Source organism: Salmo salar, chromosome ssa18, assembly GCF_905237065.1.
Source record: "Salmo salar chromosome ssa18, Ssal_v3.1, whole genome shotgun sequence".
Classification (NCBI taxonomy): domain Eukaryota; kingdom Metazoa; phylum Chordata; class Actinopteri; order Salmoniformes; family Salmonidae; genus Salmo; species Salmo salar.
Genome location: NC_059459.1, coordinates 18,729,508 through 18,751,709, shown reverse-complemented (window position 1 = coordinate 18,751,709; position 22,202 = coordinate 18,729,508). Strand labels below are relative to the sequence as shown.

At 39.9% G+C, this 22,202-nt stretch overlaps 1 protein-coding gene across 1 annotated transcript in view; it reads right to left on the bottom strand.

The window, feature by feature from the left end:
* Positions 1-18,510, bottom strand: part of pcsk2 (proprotein convertase subtilisin/kexin type 2) — an 84,153-nt gene extending 65,643 nt beyond the window's left edge. The window contains exons 1-2 of the mRNA XM_014154627.2: positions 18,057-18,510; positions 14,480-14,584 (exon numbers count right to left, since the gene is read on the bottom strand). Of these exons, the coding sequence (XP_014010102.1) occupies positions 14,480-14,584; positions 18,057-18,242 (291 nt within the window). The 5' untranslated portion in view covers positions 18,243-18,510. The remainder of the gene's footprint in view (positions 1-14,479; positions 14,585-18,056) is intronic.
* Between the last annotated feature and the right edge of the window lie 3,692 nt (positions 18,511-22,202).

Sequence of the window (22,202 nt, the reverse complement as noted above, 5' to 3'; positions counted from 1 at the left end):
TTCCTTCACTCTGCAGTCCAACTAATCACAAACCATCTCAATTGGGTTGAGGTCAGGTGATTGTGGAGGCCAGGTCATCTGATGCAGCACTCCATCACTCTCCTTCCTGAACAAATAGCCCTTACACAGCCTGGAGGAGTGTTGGGTAATTGTCCTGTTGAAAAACAAATTATAGTCCCACTAAGCGCAAGCCAGATTTGATGGCGTATCGCTGCAGAATACTGTGGTAGCCATGCTGTTTAAGTGTGCCTTGAATTCTAAGTAAATCAATGACAGTGTCACCAGCAAAGCAACCCCACACCATCACACCTCCTCCTCCATGCTTCACTGTGGGAACCAGACATCTGGAGATCATCCGTTCATCTAGTCTGCATCTCACAAAGACACAGCGATTGGAACCAAACATCTCAAATTTGGACTCATCAGACCAAAGGACAGATTTGTAATGTTCATTGCTCGTGCTTCTTGTCCCAAGCAAGTCTCTTATTATTATTGGTGTCCTTTAGTAGTGGTTTCTTTGCAGCAATTCGATCATGAAGGCCTGATTCACACAGTCTCCTCTGAACAGTTGATGTTGAGATGTGTCTGTTACTTGAACTCTGTTAAGCATTTATTTGGGCTCAATTTCTGAGGCAGGTAACTCTAATGATCTTATCCTCTGCAGCAGAGGTATCTCTTGGTCTTCCTTTCCTGCGGGGGTCCTCATGAGAGCCAGTTTCATCATAGCGCTTGATGGTTTTTGCGACTGCACTTGAAGAAACTATAAAAGCTCTTGAAATGTTCCAGATTGACTGACCTTCATGTCTTAAAGTAATGATGTTCTGTCGTTTCTCTTGGATTATTTGAGCTGTTCTTGCCAATTAGGGCTATCTGATTAGCTCAAACGCATTAAGAAGGAAAGAAATTACACAAATGAACTTTTAACAAGGCCATCTGTTAATTGAAATGCATTCCAGGTGACTACCTCATGAAGCTGGTTGAGAGAATACCAAGAATGTGTAAAGCTGTCATCAAGGGAAAGGGTGGATACTTTGAAGAATCTCAAATATTAATTTGTTTCACACTTTTCTGGTTGCTACATGATTCCATATGTGTTTGTTCATAGTTTTGATGTCTTCACTATTATTCTACAATGCGCAAAATTGTAAAAATTAAGAAAAACCCTGGAATGAGTAGGTGGGTCCAAACCTTTGACTGGTACAGTATATACAATTTTTTTAATTAAATATAGATTTTGGCCTTTACCACTAAAGCCCATAGAAACGCATTGAATAATACATTCATAAATGGCAAAAAGGACAGTCAAAAAATACATCATAAGGAACAAGGTTTTGAAGTGCCTGTCCTAAATCCAAGAGATATACAGTATATTTTTTAAACATATTTAATTAACCCCTTTGTTTGGGTAGGCACAAAACAAGCTTTATTTTTTTGTTATGTAACTTAGATTGACGCGGTGCAGCAATCGACTCCAGGGGGTTAACATGATTTTTGAATGACTACCTCATCTCTGTACCCCATACATACAATTATCTGTAAGGTCCCTCAGTCGAGCAGTGTATTTCAAACATAGATTAAACCACAAAGATCAGGGAGGTTTTCCAACTGCGTCACTCCAATCAAATCCTCGCAAAGAAGGGCACCTATTGGGAGACACTTAAAAAAAAAATAATAATAATAACCTGACATTGAATATCCCTTTGAGCAAGACAAAGTTAATAATTCGATTTTGGAATGCTGTATCAGTGCACCCCGTTTCTACAAAGATACAGGTGTTCTTTCTAACTCAGTTGCCCGGAGAGCAGAAAACCACTCAGGGATATCACAATGAGGACAATGGTGACTGTAAAACAGCTACAGAGTTTAATGGCTGTGATACGAGAATACTGAGGATGGATCAACAACATTGTAGTTACTCCACAATACTAAAGTAAATGACAGAGTGAAAATGAAGGAAGCCTGTATAGAATTAAAAAAAACATTTAAAAAAATGCATCCTGTTTGCAGTAAGGCACTAAAGTAGAACTGCAAAGAATGTGGTAAAGAAATTAATGTTACAGCATGTCCTGAATACAAAGTGTTATGTTTGGTGCAAATCCAACACAACACATCACTGAGTACCACATATTTTCAACCATAGTGGTGGCTGCATCATGTTATGGGTATGCATATCTTCGGCAAGGACTAGGGAGTTTATTAAGATAAAAAGAAACGGAATATATCTAAGCACAGGCAAAATCCTTGAGGAAAACCTGGTTCAGTCTGCTTTCCAACAGACACTGGGAGACAAATCCACCTTTCAGCAGGACAATACCCTAAAACACAAGGCCAAATATACACTGGAGTTGCTTACCAAGACGACATTGAATGTCCCTGAGTGGCCTTGTTAGAGTGTTGACTTAAATCGGCCTGAAAATCTATGGCAAGACTTGAAAATGGCCATCTAGCAATGATCAATAAACAACTTGACAGAGCTTGAAGAATTGTTAAAAGAATAATGTGCAAATATTGAACAATCCAGGTCTGAAAAGCTCTTAGAGACTTACCCAGAAAGACTCACAGCTGTTACCACTACTAAAGGTGATCTGACATGTATTGATGTGAATACTTATTTAAATGAAATGTTTCAGTATTTACTTTTCAATAGATTAGGAACATTTTCTAAAAACAAGTTTTCACTTTGTCAGTATTGGATATATTTTTGTTTAATCCATTTTGATTTCAGGCTGTAACAGAACAAAGTGTGGAATAAGTCTAGGGGCATGAATACTTTCTGAAGTCACTGTACATTCATAATGCCCTACCCCGTCCACCTGTGTCTCTAGTGTAGGGATGGAGGGCGGCGTCACATAAATCAACAGGCTAATTCTATTTGTCTCAGTCTGAATCATCTGAATCATACATGCCGTGCAGCTGGGTCCCTACAGTACCATACACACACACACACACACACACACACACACACACACACACACACACACACACACACACACACACACACACACACACACACACACACACACACACACACACACACACGGGAATTTGAAAGAGACTGTTTCAGAGGGTGCCCTAGCAGACAAAATAACTCCCCAATTAGCCTGACAAAGTCCTTGTGTTTGTTCCCATCATCAAAGACACTTTGACTAAAGAGCTTATTTACTGCTGCAACAGGGACAATTTTGCAAAAACAGGATCAACAACAGAGGGTGTTTTTCTTCTCATGATTTCATAAAGATTTACAATGGTGTTTCTAAAGGAGTGGTTTGTTAATATCTGGGTTATATGGTCTGATCTAATCAAGATAAACTAACTGTGGGCACAAACGGTATTCAAGATGAAAGGAAGACATTAATGATCCAGTGAGGGGGCAGTGTGTTTCGCTGGAGGCAATGTAACTTAAGCCTATTTAGTATAAAAGCTAGAATCCTTAATTGAAACAATAACAAAGGGCCATCTTGCCTCTGTTTTGGTAAGAAGCTGCGGGATGGGCCTGGAGAACTGTAACCACTCTCAAATTCATAGACAGAGCTATGGATTCAATGACCGACCATCCATGGTATCAAAAGTATAGTTTTAACCATGTTTTGAGGCAATACAGTCAATGTTCAGATTTACATTGTTTACAAACATTGCAGTAAAAAAAGCGTTGTGTTTTGATGGGTACGACAGTTGAACTAAGCTCATGAGGCATTTAGAAGTTATATTCTTCAAGAACCAATGGTATACTAAATTAATTTATACGTCCAAAAATGGATGTAGCAACTAAGGATTCTAGCTTTAAGTCCAAAAATCCCATTAGGAAATAATTGAACAGTCAAGCATAAAAAGCAGGTATCTCCACATTGGCAAATGTATTAAAATCTACATGCTTTGTCTATCAATTACTGTACAGCAAAATGCACAATATAATATAAAGCTCAAGTTAATAAAATGGAGTCTGAAAATATCATAACCAATATTGCTACATGAAATTGTGACCTGGCTGAATATTATATTAGACATCATCTAATGGATCAAAGCCTTGAATCCTCTCACTCTCCCTGTCATTCTGTCATTCGACTCTGAGGCAGTTAAACTAAGGTAAAGGTATAGCAATGAAAGATGACTCAGACAGTGTCCACAGCCAAATCAAGTGCCTGTACAGTAATGCTTTATATTCTCTCTACAGCTGGGGCTACAGCCTCATTTCCAGACTGGAGTAGGGCTCTCTATCTGGAAGTTATTAGGGAGAGTAAAGGACCTTGCTCTACTTGTCACCAGCTGCTCAAGGACACTAATTTAGTTGGAACTCCTTGCTCAGAATGACTGGTAAAGTACACGGTGCTGTCTTAAGATGAGCTCTATAAATGTACCTCTCTCCAGCTAATAGCTCATCCTCAGATGGAATTTACATTATTTTGCATAATGTCAAGGTAAGTTTCCATCACGGCACTACTATTGAATTTCAAAATCTTTCAACTCCCTTTACAGACTTAAAAATATAACAACTTGCAGCTAATCGCTCAATTTGGCCAAATAGCAATTCAACCACAGCTAGGTTACTTATCACACTGATGTTAAGTTCATAATATTGAGTCAATTCAACCACAGCTAGGTTACTTATCACACTGATGTTAAGTTCATAATATTGAGTCAATTCAACCACCGCTAGGTTACTTATCACACAGATGTTAAGTTCATAATATTGAGTCAATTCAACCACTGCTAGGTTACTTATCACACTTATGTTAAAACCTCTCTGGGGTATGTGGGACGCTAGCGTCCCACCCGCGGGACACACTATTCAACAGCCAGTGAAATAGCAGGGCGGCAAATTCAAAACAACAAAAATCTCATAATTCAAATTTCTCAAACATACAACTATTATATCCCATTTTAAAGATACACTTCTCGTTAATCCAACCACATTGTCTGATTTCAAAAAGGCTTTACGGTGAAAGCATAACATTACATTATGTTAGGACAGCGCCGAGACAAGAAAAACCACACAGCCATTTTCCAAGCAAGATATACAGCTAAAATGAATCACTAACCTTTGATGAGCTTCATCAGATGGCACTCATAGGACTTCATGTTACACAATACATGTATGTTTCACTCGATAAAGTTCATATTTATATCCAAAAAACACATTTTACATTGGTGTGTAATGAAATGTGAAATGTTTTGCCTCCCAAAACTTCTGGTGAATGAGCACATCAATTTACAGAAATACTCATCATAAACGTTGATAAAATATTCAACAGTTATTCAAAGAATTATAGATGCCCTTCTCCTTAATACAACCGCTGTGTCAGATTTCAAAAAAGCTTTACGGCGAAAGCAAATTTTGCAATAATCTGAGTACAGCGCTCAGATATCAAAACAAGCCATACAGATACCCGCCATTTTGGAGTCAACAGAAATGACAAAAATGACATTATAAATATTCACTTACCTTTGATGATCTTCATCAGAATGCACTCCAAGGAATACCAGTTCCACAATAAATGTTTGTTTTGTTCGATAAAGTCCATCATTTATGTCTAAATACCTCCTTTTTGTTTGCGCGTTTAGTCCACTACTCCAAATGCAGGAAGTCCGCGCAAAATGTCACGACGAAAAGTCAAAAAAGTTATATTTACGTTCGTAGAAACATGTCAAACAATATATAGCATCAATCTTTAGGATGTTTTTATCATAAATCTTCAGTAATATTACAACCGGACAATTCCAATGTCTTCAAAAAAGAAAAGGAACACAGCTAACTCTCATGTGAGCGTGCACCTCTGAGCTCATGTCATTTTCTCACTCATCTACTTCCAGGAGCTCTTATTCTCTCCCCATTCACAGTAGAAGCATGAAACAACGTTCTAAAGACTGTTGACATCTAGTGGAAGCCTTAGGAAGTGCAAAATGAACCTTAAGTCACTGTATACTGTATAGGCAATCACTTGAAAAACTACAAACCTCAGATTTCCACACTTCCTGGTTGGATTTTTCTCAGGTTTTTGCCTGCCATATGAGTTCTGTTATACTCACAGACATCATTCAAACCGTTTTAGAAACTTCAGAGTGTTTTCCATCCAAATCTACTACTAATATGCATATCCTACCTTCTGAGCCTGAGTAGTAGGCAGTTTAATTTGGGCACGCCTTTCATCCGGACGTCAAAATACTGCCCCCTACCCTAGAGAAGTTAAGTTCATAATATTGAGTCAATATTTTATTTTCAACTGCATGCTTGTTGAATAGAGTCAGATATGCAATGAAAGAAAGTCCTTCCTGAGCTTACTCATGATGGAGAGCTTACCGCTCTCCATCATGTGCAAACACACATGATGGAGAGCGGACTAGGCATTGTCCGATGTGTTTTACCACCATAGATAAGGGATCAGCCGTTAAGCATGCTCTTTACAAGGCTAGAGGACACTTATTGTTGGCTTTAAAATGGACCAAACCCATAAAACACATCTCTTCTTTCACTGCCTAAGTACCTGTGACAGATAGAGCAGTCCGTTTGGACCCCTGACAATCCTATGTTACAGATAGATGCGAGCAAAACGTTTTGCATTTTGTCACAAAATAATTTTCAGAATCAGAGCATTGTGTTTTCTATCCTGTATACCTTTTCCTTTTGCTAAACTGTCCAACATAGATGGAAAATGGACTAATGTGCACTATATAGCCATTTAATGGAGCCACATAGAACATCTATACCTGGTGACGTAAAAAGGAACGTAAAAGAACCATCCATCTTCCTTCATCTCTCTCCCTCTCTCCTTCCATCGCCTATCTCCATCCATCTTCCTCCCTCCCTCACCCCCCTCCCTCCATCTTCCTTCCTCCTTCCTCCCTCCATACCCCTCCATCCGTCCCCTCCATTATATGACTAACACTGGTGTTTCCCCTCGAGACAGCCCTCGACCCAGTGTCTCATGTCGCCCACTCACATCATCAGAAGGAGCCCGCGCACAATCACCCTCCCCGCGCTCTACTACCCACCTGCTCTCTGCCTGCTCCCTGTTTCTGCCTGCCTACTAGAAGCACCACCAAGCAAGGCTTCAAACGCCACCTCATTTCAAAGGGCTGAGCTGTCCTCCATCTTTCTCTCCCTCCCTCTCTCTCTAAATCATCTCTATTTCAGAGCACCAAGATACAGCACATTTAGATGGATTAATTCCCTTCCAACATGGTACTGTCTTAACAACGGAGTGGATTTTTAGATGTAATGACAAAATTTAGATTTCCACCTAAATAGATATACCCAAAAGTAACTGCTATTCATGTGTAATTACATGATTCTGACATGCCAAAACATGGTATATCTGGAAAGAACTCATCTGGGAGATTATGAGGAAATTATCAGACGATAGATAGGCATTACATAGTTCAGAATACACAAGATCAAGCACACACAAAATAACAGTTTTTTAATTTTGAAAGTAATCTTTCATTGACAAGCTATAAGTGAATTATTGATCTCCAGAACTGGAAACACATCAGATGGCTTCCACAACATGTGAATAACATCAGAAAAAAATAGGATTGATAGACCTAACAACTAGAAATGGGAAGATGTTTTAGTAAGTGGTGTCAGGTGTGGTTACGGGACTATTCCAGGTGTCCCTAAACCTCTCCAAAGTGGCATATATGTAAATTAGATAATTCCAGTGCTATTACATATTTGTAATCCCTAAATGCTATTTGTTCAGTATAAGAACACCATATCAACCTCACTCAAATTGTGGTGGTGTTATGGGGTATCCAGGGTACATTCAAGTGTCCTTTCAACCTCTCCAAAGTGTCCGAATGTGGTAATTGCACTGTTGTGCACACTGGATGTGCCAAAAAGTTATTGTTAACTATAAAAATTGAATTTCTGCAACACCAACGTCTCTCAAACATTGTAGGGGTGTCGGAGGACATACAGGGGATATCCAAGTGTTTTCATCATATTTTTCATGTGCAAAGATATAGTCACTCGGTGGACATTCGATGTTGCCATTAAGTCATACATAATCAGATAACATTGACAATAGGCTAGATTTGTTCCTACTAACCTAAGGATTCATTTCATACCCCCCATACAGCTATAGCTCAAACACAGACCAAATCGAACATTACCTTGTAAGATGTTTGACTCTCTGGGCTGGTGATGAATAACGGTAGGTCACAGGCAGACAAAAAAGACATCCACATGATCTGTGGAGTCCCGGCATTCGGTGTGAATCAACGTATTCCGTGTTTATTTAGTTTAATGTTTTAATAGTGTTTAAATAATGCTTTATTCATCTCATATGTATATAGAGTACCAGTCCAAATTTTGGACACACCAAGTCATTCCAAGGTTTTTCTTTATTTTTACTATTTTCTATGTTGTAGGATAATAGTAAAGACATCAAAACTATGAAATAACACATATGGAATCATGTAGTAACCAAATAAGTGTTAAACAAATTAATATTTGAGATTCTTCAAAGTAGCCACCCTTTGCATTGATGACAGCTTTGCACATTCTTGGCCTTTTCTCAACCAGCTCCATGAGGTAGTCACCTGGAATGCATTTCAATTAACAGCCTTGTTAAAAGTACATTTGTGGAATTTATTTTCTTCTTAATGCGTTTGAGCCAATCAGTTGTGTTGTGACAAGGTAGGGGTGGTATACAGAAGATAGCCCTATTTTGAAAAAGACCAAGTCCATATTATGGCAAGAACAGCTCAAATAATCAAAGAGAAATGACAGTCCATCATTACATTAAAACATGAAGGTCAGTCAATACAGAACATTTCAAGAACTTTGAAAGTTTCTTCAAGTGCAGTCGCAAAAACCATTAAGATCTACGATGAAAATGGCTCTCATGAGGACCACAACAGGAAAGGAAGTCCCAGAGTTATCTCTGCTGCAGAGGATAAGTTCATTAGTTACCGGCCTCAGAAATGCCATGCCAAATAAATGCTTCAAAGAGTTCAGGTAACAGAAACATCTCAACATCAACAGTTCAGAGGAGACTGTGTGAATTATTGCTAATAAACCACAACTAAAGGACACCAATAAGAAGAAGAGACTTGATTGGGCCAAGAAACACAAGCAATGGACATTAGACCGGTGGAAATCTGTCCTTTGTTCTTTGTTCTCTTCTTTGTTCTTGGTCTGATGAGTCCAAATTTGAGATTTTTGGTTCCAACCGCCGTGTCTTTGTGAGACGCAGAGTAGGTGAACGGATGATCTCTGCATGTCTGGTTCCCACCGTGAAGCTTGGAGGATGAGGTGTGATGGTGTGGGGGTGCTTTGCTGGTGATAGTGTCAGTGATTTATTTAGAATTCAAGGCACACTTAAACAGCATGGCTACCACAGAATTCTGCAGCGATACGCCATCCCATCTGGTTTGCGCTTAGTGGGACTATCATTTGTTTTTCAACAGGACAATGACCCAACACACTTCCAGGCTGTGTAAGGGCTATTTGACCAAGAAGGAGAGGGTTGGAGTGCTGCATCAGATGACCTGGCCTCCACAATCACCCGACCTCAACTCAAGTGAGGGGGTTTGGGATCAGTTTGACTGCAGAGTGAAGGAAAAGCAGCCAACAAGTGCTCAGCATATGTAGGAACTCCTTCAAGACTGTTGGAAAAGAATTCCAGGTGAAGCTGGTTGAGAGAATGCCAAGAGTGTGCAAAGCTGTCATCAAGGCAAAGGGTGGATACTTTTAAGAATCTCAGGTATAAAATATATTTGGATTTGTTTAACATTTTTTGGGTTACTACATGATTCCATATGTGTTATTTCATAGTTTTGATGTCTTCAAAAGAAAATCCCTTGAATGAGTATGTGTCCAAACTTTTGAATGGTACTGTATGTATATACTGTATTCTATCCTACTGTACTTTAGTCAATGCCATTCCGACATTGCTCGATCTAATGTTTCTATCTTTCTTAATTCCATTCTTTTACTTTTAGATTTGTGCGTATTATTGTGAATCATTTTTAGATACTACTTTACTGTTAGATACTACTGCACTGTTGGAGCTAGGAAACCAAGCATTTCGCTACACATCTGCTAAATATATGTATGTGACCAATACAATTTGATTTGATTTGATGTATGCTTTACAATCCTAACCGGAATGTAGGTAGCAGCCATTTTGAAATGAGGTCATCGGCTCAGCCTGCTCTTATACATTCGTATACCCATATATAGTAAGTTATACCAAAGATTTTAAGGCACAAATCAATAGCCAAGACACTTTGCTTTCCGCAGACACCCTGCTTTTGCAGATCGTTCTCATACCAGACTGAAATGAATAAAAAAAATCAAATAGGGTACTTTACATTTAAGAGGATAAAGTACAAAGATAGAGCACTTTTTATATTCATGGTCAGAAATGTAGCCCTATGGATTATAACTGAAATGTCATGTTCCTCAGGTGGAACAAATGAGAGGTTTATACCAAGACATGAATGAACAGGGAAGAGGGATAATGTCAAAATGAAGACACAAGCAGACATGTGTCACAGACCTGTCTGTAGTTAGCTTGAGGAAGGAGTAGCCCTTAACCACAGATCTAGGTTAACATTGTCCTACCCCCAATCCTAATCATTTCTATTAGAGGGATGGGAAAATATCTGATCCTGTATCAGTGGTTAGGGAAAACTCAGAGATAACAGAGCTGTGTGTATAAACCAACCTCCACTTTTTACCTGAGGACATAAACAGAATCTAATCAATACTCTACTTCAGTCAATAGGGCCATTAGACAATCTGTTGGTTTTCTAAGGAACCTGTAAGATCATGATTACTCCTAATGTCTTCGTAAATGTATTTTCAGAGGCTCATAAATTCAACAAAATTGCACCTTCTTAGGTATCCATTTTTTATAATTCAGAATAACAACTAGAACCTAAAATAATTGTATGTGGTCTTCCCTAGCACAAGAGTGGCAAAAGGGAAAGTTATAGAAAATTGCTTTCAAAGTAATCGAAGGGGATTCTTTCTGGGTCATCCTCCACAATACAACCCATTGTCCTAGGAGAAACACTCAAAGCACAACAGGAGAACAAGGTAGTAATACTTTAAAAGAGACAGAGGCAGCAACAATGTGCAGATAAACTCTCCCACCATTTCAGAACCACAGAAAGCTGAAATCCATAACTACAGGACTACATATGAGCATGTCAAGCAGAGAGCATCCTAGATGTAGAGCTTACGGGTTTTACACTATATTTCCGCCCTGCGGGAATCAAATTAACATAATAAAAAAATCCCATATACATCTGTCAGTTTAACCTCTACAGGATCGGTGTGTCCTCACGGGACAGTTGAGCTAACGTAGGCTAATGTGATTAGCATGAGGTTGTAAGTAAGATGAACATTTCCCAGGACATAGACATATCTGATATGGGCAGAAAGCTTAAATTCTTAATTTAACTGCACTGTCCAATTTACAGTAGCTATTACAGTGAAAGAAAACCATAGTATTGTTTGAGGAGAGTGCACAATTATGAACTTGAAAATGTATTAATAAACCAATTAGGTACATTTGAGCAATCTTGATACAACATTTTGAACAGATATGCAATGGTTCATTGGATGAGTCTAAAACTTTGCATATATACTGCTGCCATCTAATGGACAAAATAATACATTAGGGCCTTTCTCTTGCATTTAAAATATGATAGTACAACAACAACAAAAACACATGTTTTTTTCTTTGTATTATCTTTTACCAGATTCATTGTATTATATTCTCCTACATTAACCTGTCTGGGAACGTGGCCCACCATAGTCAACAGCCAGTGGAATCGCATCGCGCGAAATACAAATACCTCTATATGCTATAACTTAAATTTCTCAAACATATGACTATTTTACACCATTTTATAGATACACCTCTCCTGAATCGAACCACGTTGTCCGATTTCAAAAAGGCTTTACAGCAAAAGCAAAACATTAGATTATGTTAGGAGAGTACCCTGCCAAAAAAAATCACACTGCCATTTTCAAAGCAACTAGCATGCATCACAAATACCCAAAACACAGCTAAATGCAGCACTAACCTTTGACAATCTTCATCAGATGACACTCCTAGGATATCATGTTACACAATACATGCATTTTTTGTTCGATAAAGTTCATATTTATATATAAAAACAGCATTTTACATCGACGCGTGACGTTCAGAAAATATTTTCCCTCAAATGCTTCCGGTGAATCAGCGCTACAATTTACAAAATTACTATTCGAAAACATTGTTAAAATGTAATATTGTCATTCAAAGAATTATAGATTAACATCTCATGAATGCAACCACATTGCCAGATTTAAAAATAACTTTACTGGGAAATCACACTTTGCAATAAACGACGTGGTATGCTCAGAAAAATAGGCTAGGCGATACATGTTAGCGCCATCTTGGAACCATCTAAAATCAAATATACTATTGTAAATATTCCCTTACCTTTGATTATCTTCATCAGAAGGCACTTCCAGGCATCCCAGGTCCACAACAAATGTAGTTTTGTTCGAAAAAGTTAATAATTTATGTCCCAATAGTTCCTTCTTGTTAGCGCGTTCCGAAGGCTACTCATAATGTACTGAAGCGCTCGGGACTTTTCGTCACGAATGTGCAAAAAATATATATTTATGTTTGTTCAAACATGTCAAACATTGTATAACATAAATCTTTAGGGCCTTTTTCAACCAGAGCTTCAATAATATTCAAGGCGGACGATTGCATTGTCTTACTAAATGTTTCAGAACAAAAGGGTTCCCATGGGCACCCGCGTCATAGTAGTAATGGCCCTCCCCCTGTGACCAACTTCCCAAGCCTCTCTTTGGGTCAGTTTCTACCATAGAAGACTCAAACCACTTTGTAAAGACTGTTGACATCTAGTGGAAGCCTTAGGAAGTGCTAAATGATTAATAAGTCCCTGTGTGTTTCAATGGCAAAGGCTTGAAAGTGATTCCACACATCAGATTTCCACTTCCTGTTAGGATTTGTCTCAGGGTTTTGACTGCCATATGAGTTCTGTTATACTCACAGACACCATTCAAACAGTTTTAGAAACTTTAGAGTGTTTTCTATCCAAATCTACTAATTATATGCATATTCTAGTTACTGGGCAGGAGTAGTAACCAGATTAAATCGGGTACGCTTTTTATCCAGCCGTGCAAATACTGCCCCCTATCCCCAACAGGTTTTAATGTCACATTTCCACAAACTTCAAAGTGTTTCCTTTCAAACGGTATCAAGAATATGCATATCCTTGTTTCAGGTCCTGAGCTACAGACAGTTAGATTTGGGTATGTCATTTTAGGTGAAAAAAAAAGAAGAATAAAAAGGGGCGGATCCTTAAGAGGTTGCACTTCCGCATCTGGTGTGAAAGATGACAGAGCTAGAGCGGTGATTGTCAGACCATAAGATATCCCAAAAATCGGTCTTCTCACAAAATCGTCTGTAGCGTCCTAACAGTTTGGCCTAACTATTATGGAAAGATGAAACTCTCTATGACCCCCACAAGTGTCTGAAGCTGCTTGGTTTGTTTCTCAAGCGTTCCCGGAAGTCTTGCGATGTTGTGCCTCTGGGTTTAGAAACTCTGTGGTTAGATTTGGGTCATCTTCGACAAAATTGCTTTCACCCATAAACATAGAAATTTCATGCGATATAAAGATGGAAAATTGTCATGCTATCTTCCTGATAAAAGCATTCCATTCATGAAGAAGTATTGATATTCTGCTCTTCTTTTACATTTCTAAATGAAATCTGCAGTAGTTTTGAGGTCATTACCATATGCTTGGTATAACCTACTTTTGGTGCCTATTTTCTGTAGGCATTATATATCCAAGTCAGTAACCAGGGGCTGTCTATGCCTTTTTCACCTTTATATCTATGTGAATAAATGCGGCTAGATTGAAACATGAGATGAAACATGAAACATGAGATTAAAAAGAAGTGCATTATGTTTAAGTGTTATATTTAATTTAAGAACTGAATTAATACTTTCCTCGTGGCACGGGCTGGATGGTATAAATACTGTGTAGCTTTCTGAAGTGATTATGTATGCTACTATAAGAAATCACATGGACTTCAGCACTAAACACACAAATGGCATGACTAACATCGGTTTTAATCATAGCTTGTTACAGCCCAAGCCTCTCCTAATCATCATATTCATACTGCACAAGAATGAGTGATTTAAAAAATAACACTGTATGCAAAGACAAGATAATACCTTTGATAGATAAACTTGTTAGGGGCTGGGTATGTCCCTTGAGGAGCTAGCCTCAAATTGTAATAATTTTTTCGGAGTGGCGGGGGAACTGGGCCCGTTTCCATGGGAACCTGGGTGTCTGTGTGTGTGCGTGTGTGCGTGTGTGTGTGTGTGTGTGTGTGTGTGTGTGTGTGTGTGTGTGTGTGTGTGTGTGTGTGTGTGTGTGTGTGTGTGTGTGTGTGTGTGTGTGTGTGTGTGTGTGAGCGTGTGTGTGTGTTTTACTTACCCTGCGGTCTTTCTCCAGACGCTGTCTGTGGCGAAGGCTGCGTTTGCTCCTCCTCTGAGGGGTGTCCTGGGGGTAGAAGTGAAAAAGGCCCTCTCCAAAGGGAAGCTGGGAAAGAGAGAGAATAATGGCGTGGGAGAAGGAAAGAAAGGGAAGGTTTGAGTGAGAAAGTGTTGGAGAGAGAAGGAAGGTAGAGAGTGGGAGAAGAAAGAGATGAAGTGATGGAAAGAAAAATGGGGGAATGAGAGAGAGTGGTTGATGGAGGCACAGAGAATGATGGAGGAAGGAGACAGGTGAGAGAGGAAAGATTGTATATATATATATATATAGAAAGTAATGGAGTGAATGACAGAATGGAAAGAGGGGAGAGAGAGAGATAGAAAGAGAGAGAGAGAGAGAGAGAGAGAGAGAGAGAGAGAGAATCACTCCATTCTGTGGAATCACAGGGTCTATTTTAAGAAAGTGTGCACTGCTGGAATGAACTACAATAAATCACAGAGGGAAGAAATGAGATGCATGGTACGAGCAGTGCCTAAGGCTCCCTAGTCAGATTAAAGACCTCCATACGCTGTAATAAAGGCTGGGGTGCCAGGTCACAGTTTTCAATGAAACCCAGTCTAATGTGTCTGTCTGATCTATGTGAATCAGTATGTTTATGCAGCTATGGTAATGTATGGTTACCAGGGTCCACTGCACGCAGCCATCGTACAATACAGTAAGACTGGCAGTAAATAGCCGATGTGACAGGATGTTCAAGAGTAAATCCTGGCTTCCCTTTTCACAGGATGTTATGTACAGTAAATGCCGGTGATTCAAAGTAAACATTAGGGAATTGGCTTAATGTGTGTGTGTCACTGCACAGATATTGTTTATTGGTGTGTGTGCTATGGAGACAAACATAGCTGGAGATTACATAATCTAGAGAAGGTGTATGTGTGAAGCAGTGGTAAGAGTGGATGGAGGGGGATAGCCTACTGTATGGAAGTGTCTACAAGGAGAAAGACTAGCAAGCAGACACTTTCAGAAACCAGTTAGAGATTCTGCCATTAAACCTCCGTCAAAACAACACACATTCAGTATCTAATCATGCCTGTCAAACTACACATAAAATCTTCAGTAGCCAAGAGGGACATGCCATTATTTTGAATGCCGAAGTGAAAATCTTAATTCACAAAACCACAATAACCTCGATTTTTATGCTTCGCCTCAGTGCCTTGCTCCCCAGCCAATTGCACCCACGCTCTTATTCTGACATCTGACAAGGCCGTTCAGTCAGGGGGATCATTTTTCCTGTTGAGACATCAATGGCTGCTTAAGGTGTTTGATGTGTGATGACAAGGTCTGCATTCACTGGGCTGTTTAAGAGCATTGGGCCAGTAACCGAATTGCTCCTGTAAGTCGCTCTGGATAAGAGTGTCTGCTAAATTACTAAAATTATAATTATAAACTGCCATGTCTGAAGACAAAGTATTCTGCTGGTTTCTGATCAAATTGTTTTCTACATTTAGAATTCAGTGAATTGATTTATGATCAAGTGTATGAAGAGTATCCAGACTTTATAAACTGACTCTTATTTAAATAATCTTGCTGACCCGGAAAATGCTCAGTCTAAGTGTATGGAACAAACACACAAATGCAGTGTAGGCCTACTTGACACCTTGGCATGTATTCCAAAACAAAGCACCAGTGCACAAGCAATTGAACATGCGTGTGCAATATAAGCTCAATGAATGGGCTCAAGGATAAGAACTTACTCAGGCTTTCACATAGCAAGTGAAAGGATCTTCTGTGGTCACACGTTATTTGGATAGTCCGGACTTTCCATAAGTAGATGCTCTACAGATGGTCATACTGTCAACAAACTATATTTTGATAAGCAACTGCTTGCTAAGGTTACGGTTAGGGTTAGGTTTAGAATAAGGTTAAAGGCTAAGGTTAGGGTAAGGGTTAAGTTTAGGGTTAGGATGAGGGTTAAGGTTAGGGTTAGTAGAAAGTTAGTTGAAATGTTACAGATAGTCTGTAAAGCATCTACAGATAGACTATCCCAAAAAAGTGTTACATATTCTGTTAGCAGGTTTGCATGTGTGAGAACATAGTGACCTGATCAGAATCCTTATATTTATTCCTTAGATTATATCCGTATGTTTTTTCAACCCTGAAGAAGGCACTCTGTGCTGATACGTTGGTTAGATGTACCCATTAAATTGTTGGGAGCATATTCAGAGTGTGACATTTTTTTTTTTTTTTAATAGTTTACCCTCCGTTAGTCAGTACCTCTACAACATTTTTTGGGTGTGTGTCAGCTCAGGTAGCCTAGAGTGTTGGGCCCATAACCAAAAGGTTGCTGGTTAGAATCCCGGAGCCAAAAAGGTGGATAAATCTGACTTTCTGCCCTTGAACAAGGCAGTTAACTTCCAACAACTGCTCCCTGGGTGCCGATGACGTCGATTAAGGCAGCCCCCCGCACCTCTCTGATGGGGTGGTCTAAATGCGGAAGACACATTTCAGTTAAATGAATTCAGTTGTGCAACTGACCTGTTTCACCCTCTACCACCACTGTGATTATTATTATTTGACCCAGTTGGCCATCTATGAACGTTTGAACATCTTGGCCATGTACTGTTATAATCTCCACCCGGCACAGCCAGAAGAGGCCACCCCTCAGAGCCTGGTTCCTCTCTAGGTTTCTTCCTAGGTTCTGGCCTTTCTAGGGAGTTTTTCCTAGCCACTGTGCTTCTACATCTGCATTGCTTGCTGTTTGGGGTTTTAGGCTGGGTTTCTGTATAGCACTTTGTGACATCAGCTGATGTAAAAGGGCATTATAAATACATTTGATTGATTGATTGATTGATTGATTGATTGATTGATTGATTATAGTGTTTGACAGAGACCTATATTTATGAACTGACAACAGCTATATTTTTAGGCTGAGGCTATAGGTCATCAACTAACTAAATTAGTTTTCAATGATGTCTTGAGTGGGCAGAGTCCTCAAGGATGATCCCAGTGTAACTGATGTTAGGCTGCTATTAGCCTGCCCTAATTCACATAATCTATTCAGGCCACATTTATCATTTCCAAAATTACTGGGGACCAAGAAATGTACTGGCAATGTGGTGGCAGTTTAGGAACAAATGTAACTGTTTGACAGTTTCAGTGATAGCATTCGAAGAAAATGTTAGAATATAGCAGAAATTTAGGATGACGACATATTGATGTATCGAATATGAAGATTAGGCGACATAAACAGAGATATTATGTAACAAAATAAATGATCGAGATCAACTTAATTGACGGTCGTGTGAAAAACAAAACAAATAGGCCTAGGCATATTTCAAATAATATGCTATATATTAAAAACATGTAACTGAAGTCAAAACAAGTATTTATGTTTGAAAAATAATAGCCCAATAATATTTATAATATTCTAGGCCATTTAGAAGAAAAAAAATAACAATGGGAATATTATTTTTTTCAAGGGTAGTTTAGCGACAAAAACTGGGCATGTTCATCAATGAAAATCGAATAAGGCTACATGATGCTAATTTCCTGCACATAATAGCCTAACGTTACGACTTACCTTCCTGGAGCTTTGAAACCCGTGCTCCGTTGCAAGTTGGTGCGCTTCATCGTGTGCGCCTTCATGCAATTGAACCAAGAGATGATTTGTAAAGATCCCTTCCTCCGTGGCTTGTGTTGCATGAACCAGCGAGTTTAGTAATATCAATCCAACTGCTGTCCCATATCTGAGAGATCCGAGCATCATGGCTTGTATCAGGGTGCCTGTCGGAGTGAATTCTTCGGGCGGGATGCTCCTCTGAAGAGATGTCTGAATCAGACCTTTTGGGGATACATCTCCTCGGCTGCTGAGGGCTAGTGGAAGTTGGACCGTCCTTCGGGTTTTAGCGTCTCTTTGCTGTGTGGGCGATGCTACGAGACCAGTCGACGGGTGGTTGTGTTTCAGACCAAACCTGCATCCTCAGCTCTCTCCTTCTTCATCTATCATTTATCAGCTCCTCCGTTCAGGTCCTCTCCGCGTGACGTTCCACCAATCGGCGCCGGCGGGTGTGTCTCCCTCCTCTCTTCCTCTCTCAGCTCTAGCGAGTCTTAGTGGAGAGGAGTAGGACACTTTCAGGACACTGGAGAATTCCTTCTCTGGTCAGATTTGGTGGTGAATACCTAAGTAGGAAAAGCCTGGTAGGAAATCCCTGAATAGAAACACCTACAGCAACTAGTTCTACATGGTCCTCCTTAAATAACTTTGTGTATGATTCCTTGCTTTATTAGACCCCTGGTGTGCAGAAAATTACACCAGTGTCCAAGTACAGTGCCAGGCATAAATATTGGCTGCATTTGAGTCATTTAGCAGATGCTCTTATCCAGAGCGACTTACAGCTGCAATTACAGTTAAAGTGCTTTGCTCAAGGGCACATCGACAGGTTTTTCTCTTAGTTGGCACTGGGATTTGAATCAGTGACATTTCGGTTACTATCCCAACACTCTTAACTGCTAGGCTACTATCCCAACACTCTTAACTGCTAGGCCAGCCCATATAGACTTTGTAGCCTTGGTTATAAAAAAGGTAGTGCCTCAATTATTTGTCTTATGCACAAGGATGTAGACTGTAGCCTATACTTGAATGGACAACATATTTTACTGCAATATGGTGAAGGGCTGTGGTCTCTATGTGAGCAGCTGGTTCTTAGAAACAGGGGAACATGACAGCTTCTCCTGCAGCTGAGCACCAGACAGGGAGGAATGAAAATGTTGGAACAGAGAAGAGAAGACTGTAATGAGAAGCAAAAGGAAACAAAGAAAAAAAATATGATCAAATTTGTTTTTTTTTAAATACATAGCCCATCTGGTATCAACGTTCTTTGTAGATATCTGTGGAAGGTCGTGTGGAGGAGATTTGTGAATGTGTGTTTGGGATTGGGCTCCCAGATACAGACTGATATTTCCCTTTCTCTCTGCTTGCTGTGTGATGGGTCCCAGGCTATATCTTCTGCTGTGTGATGGGTCCCATGCTATATCTTCTGCTGTGTGATGGATCCCATGCTATATCTTCTGCTGTGTGATGGGTCCCAGGCTATATCTTCTGCTGTGTGATGGGTCCCAGGCTATATCTTCTGCTGTGTGATGGGTCCCAGGCTATATCTTCTGCTGTGTGATGGGTCCCAGGCTATATCTTCTGCTGTGTGATGGGTCCCAGGCTATATATTCTGCTGTGTGATGGGTCCCAGGCTATATCTTCTGCTGTGTGATGGGTCCCAGGCTATATCTTCTGCTGTGTGATGGGTCCCAGGCTATATCTTCTGCTGTGTGATGGGTCCCAGGCTATATCTTCTGCTGTGTGATATGAACCACAACTGGCCATTCGGCTCTCTAAAGTGGGCATTGATTGTAGGTCTGGACCCAAAACAAACCAGGGTACAGGACTTTGAGTCCATAACACAATACCATGTAGACGATTCATTGCAATGACAAGATGATGTGAATCATCTAAAACCAGCCATGAAAATGTGGTTGTTTTCATTACATGTCATTGGAAGGACACTTGTCAGTCGATAGAGCATATCAGGTCTTTGACTCTTTATAGGGCAGACAAAATGGTGCTCTTTTGGCCTTGCATTGGAATCAACAGTAGAATGGAGACAATGTAAGGAGCTTGCAACATCACAACAAACGGTCAAAGCAATCTTTTCACCATATCTTGCACATTATTCCAGAGCTGTGTTGTGCACGACATGCCGTAGATCAACGACATCCCACACTGCTTTATAATTGGCCACATCTCACAATGTGACTGCCCCTGGAAAAGTCGATTTTCTCAAAGAGAGAGCATTATCTGCTGAGCATGTTTGGGGATATTTGGAGTTGAGCGCACGCTGAATGGCGATTGCTTTTCATGCTCTGCAAGCTTACTCGATGATTACTTCTCTCATTACAATTCGCAGACACAATCTTAAATAAGGACAAGCCGAAATGTGTGTCATGATTCTCAATTGAATGATTCCATGATATCTGTAGCAGTATTTCTCTCAGGTACATTGGCCTCATCCCAAAGGTGTAGGCTATCTGAGAATCAATACAGAGGAAACCAGACATGTGTCATCTTGGACTGCTATAATCGTATTTCTTTGACTTTCTATTACATCATCACACAGGTGTTCTATCGATCACTTAAAGTAGATAACATTAGAAAGCAACATATCACATAAAGGTTGGCATGATGGATCCTGAAAAGGAATACCTATGCAGTATTGTCCTAGACAGAGACCGGCCTGATATCATCATAGAGAAAGAAGTAGATCCTACTAATTATTATCATTTTTTTATGTACAGTATAGGATCTTCTCCGTTAATCAGTGTTTCCATCATCCCTGCAGACTCCCTCCCACACACCTGCCTTTTTACATTGGTGAAACAATGATTTATTTAGCCAGACAAGATAAGCCTCCTTACTTCTTCCTGCTGAAAAGAAACCCCTGCTTGGTTTCCTCATTGATTGATGCTCACTTCCATTTTGATTGGCACATCCTCTGGTACTATTGGTCACACTAGGCACACCAGGCAGCTGCAAACCAGTGTTGACAAACCTGCCAGGGAGAGTACAGTACATTCTGTTTTGTAGGTCTGAAATAGCAACTCTTTGACTCTTTTGTCTCACAAAATGTCAGTCTATTTCTCATTAAAAGACTGAATCGATGAATGAAATCCCTTAATCCATTCATTAAAAAAGCTATTTGATTATAATGACAACAATACAGTGTTCAATTAACATTGCAGCGGGGTGTTCATTCATGTCTAATCAAGGTGGAGATAAGACGTCATCCCCATGGATGCAAAGCCTCAGTCACATAACACATGACAGCCTAGTTCTCTCATCTTTCTCAAATATTTTCTCATGCCACCTCTGGAAATACATTTGTTTCTGAGGATGACTTAAGTATACCATGACCTCTTCTCTAGGTAGAACAAATGGCTTTTCTCTTACTGTGTGTGATGGTTACATATACTATAATGGCTTGATTCAATCCATTGCGCTGAAGAGCTGCACTACAGCGCGATAGAAATGTAAAGGCAATGTTTCAATCGCACTATAATACTGAACTTCAGCTCTACGGATTGAATCGTGCCCTAAGTTTCAAAAGGCTATCGTTTTTCAGAGACCAGCTGAGCTGGGGGGCTAATGCAGCCTTCCCCAGAGAACTCAGTCCTGTGAATAAACTCACCACCTCAAAGAGACGTTTTATACAACTACGAGACTTCATTAGGGTGACTCTCAAGGGACAATGGAACCTACCTAAGATGTCACCTATTGAACAACTCTGCCATGCAGACCAACCACTGTTCAAGACCATTTCCCGTGTTTACAATGCTCTTATGTCAGTACTAACACTGCCTGAGCTAGATAAACCCCAACTTAGATGGGAAAAAGATCTGGGTATTGATCTTGATGAGGGTCTATGGAGTGACCTATGCAGGGATGGTGTTACATCCACATTGAACTCCAGATACAGACTGATCCAGTTTAATTTCCTCCATCAGCTCTATATCACCCCATCTAGACTGCACAAGTTCAACCCTGATATCTCCTCCCTATGTTTTAGATGTGGCTCAGATGAAGGAACATTCCTCCATTCCACTTGGCAGTGTTCAAAACTACATGGTTTCTGGCAGGGGGTATGCGATACCATATCCTCAATTCACGGGGTTGCATTCC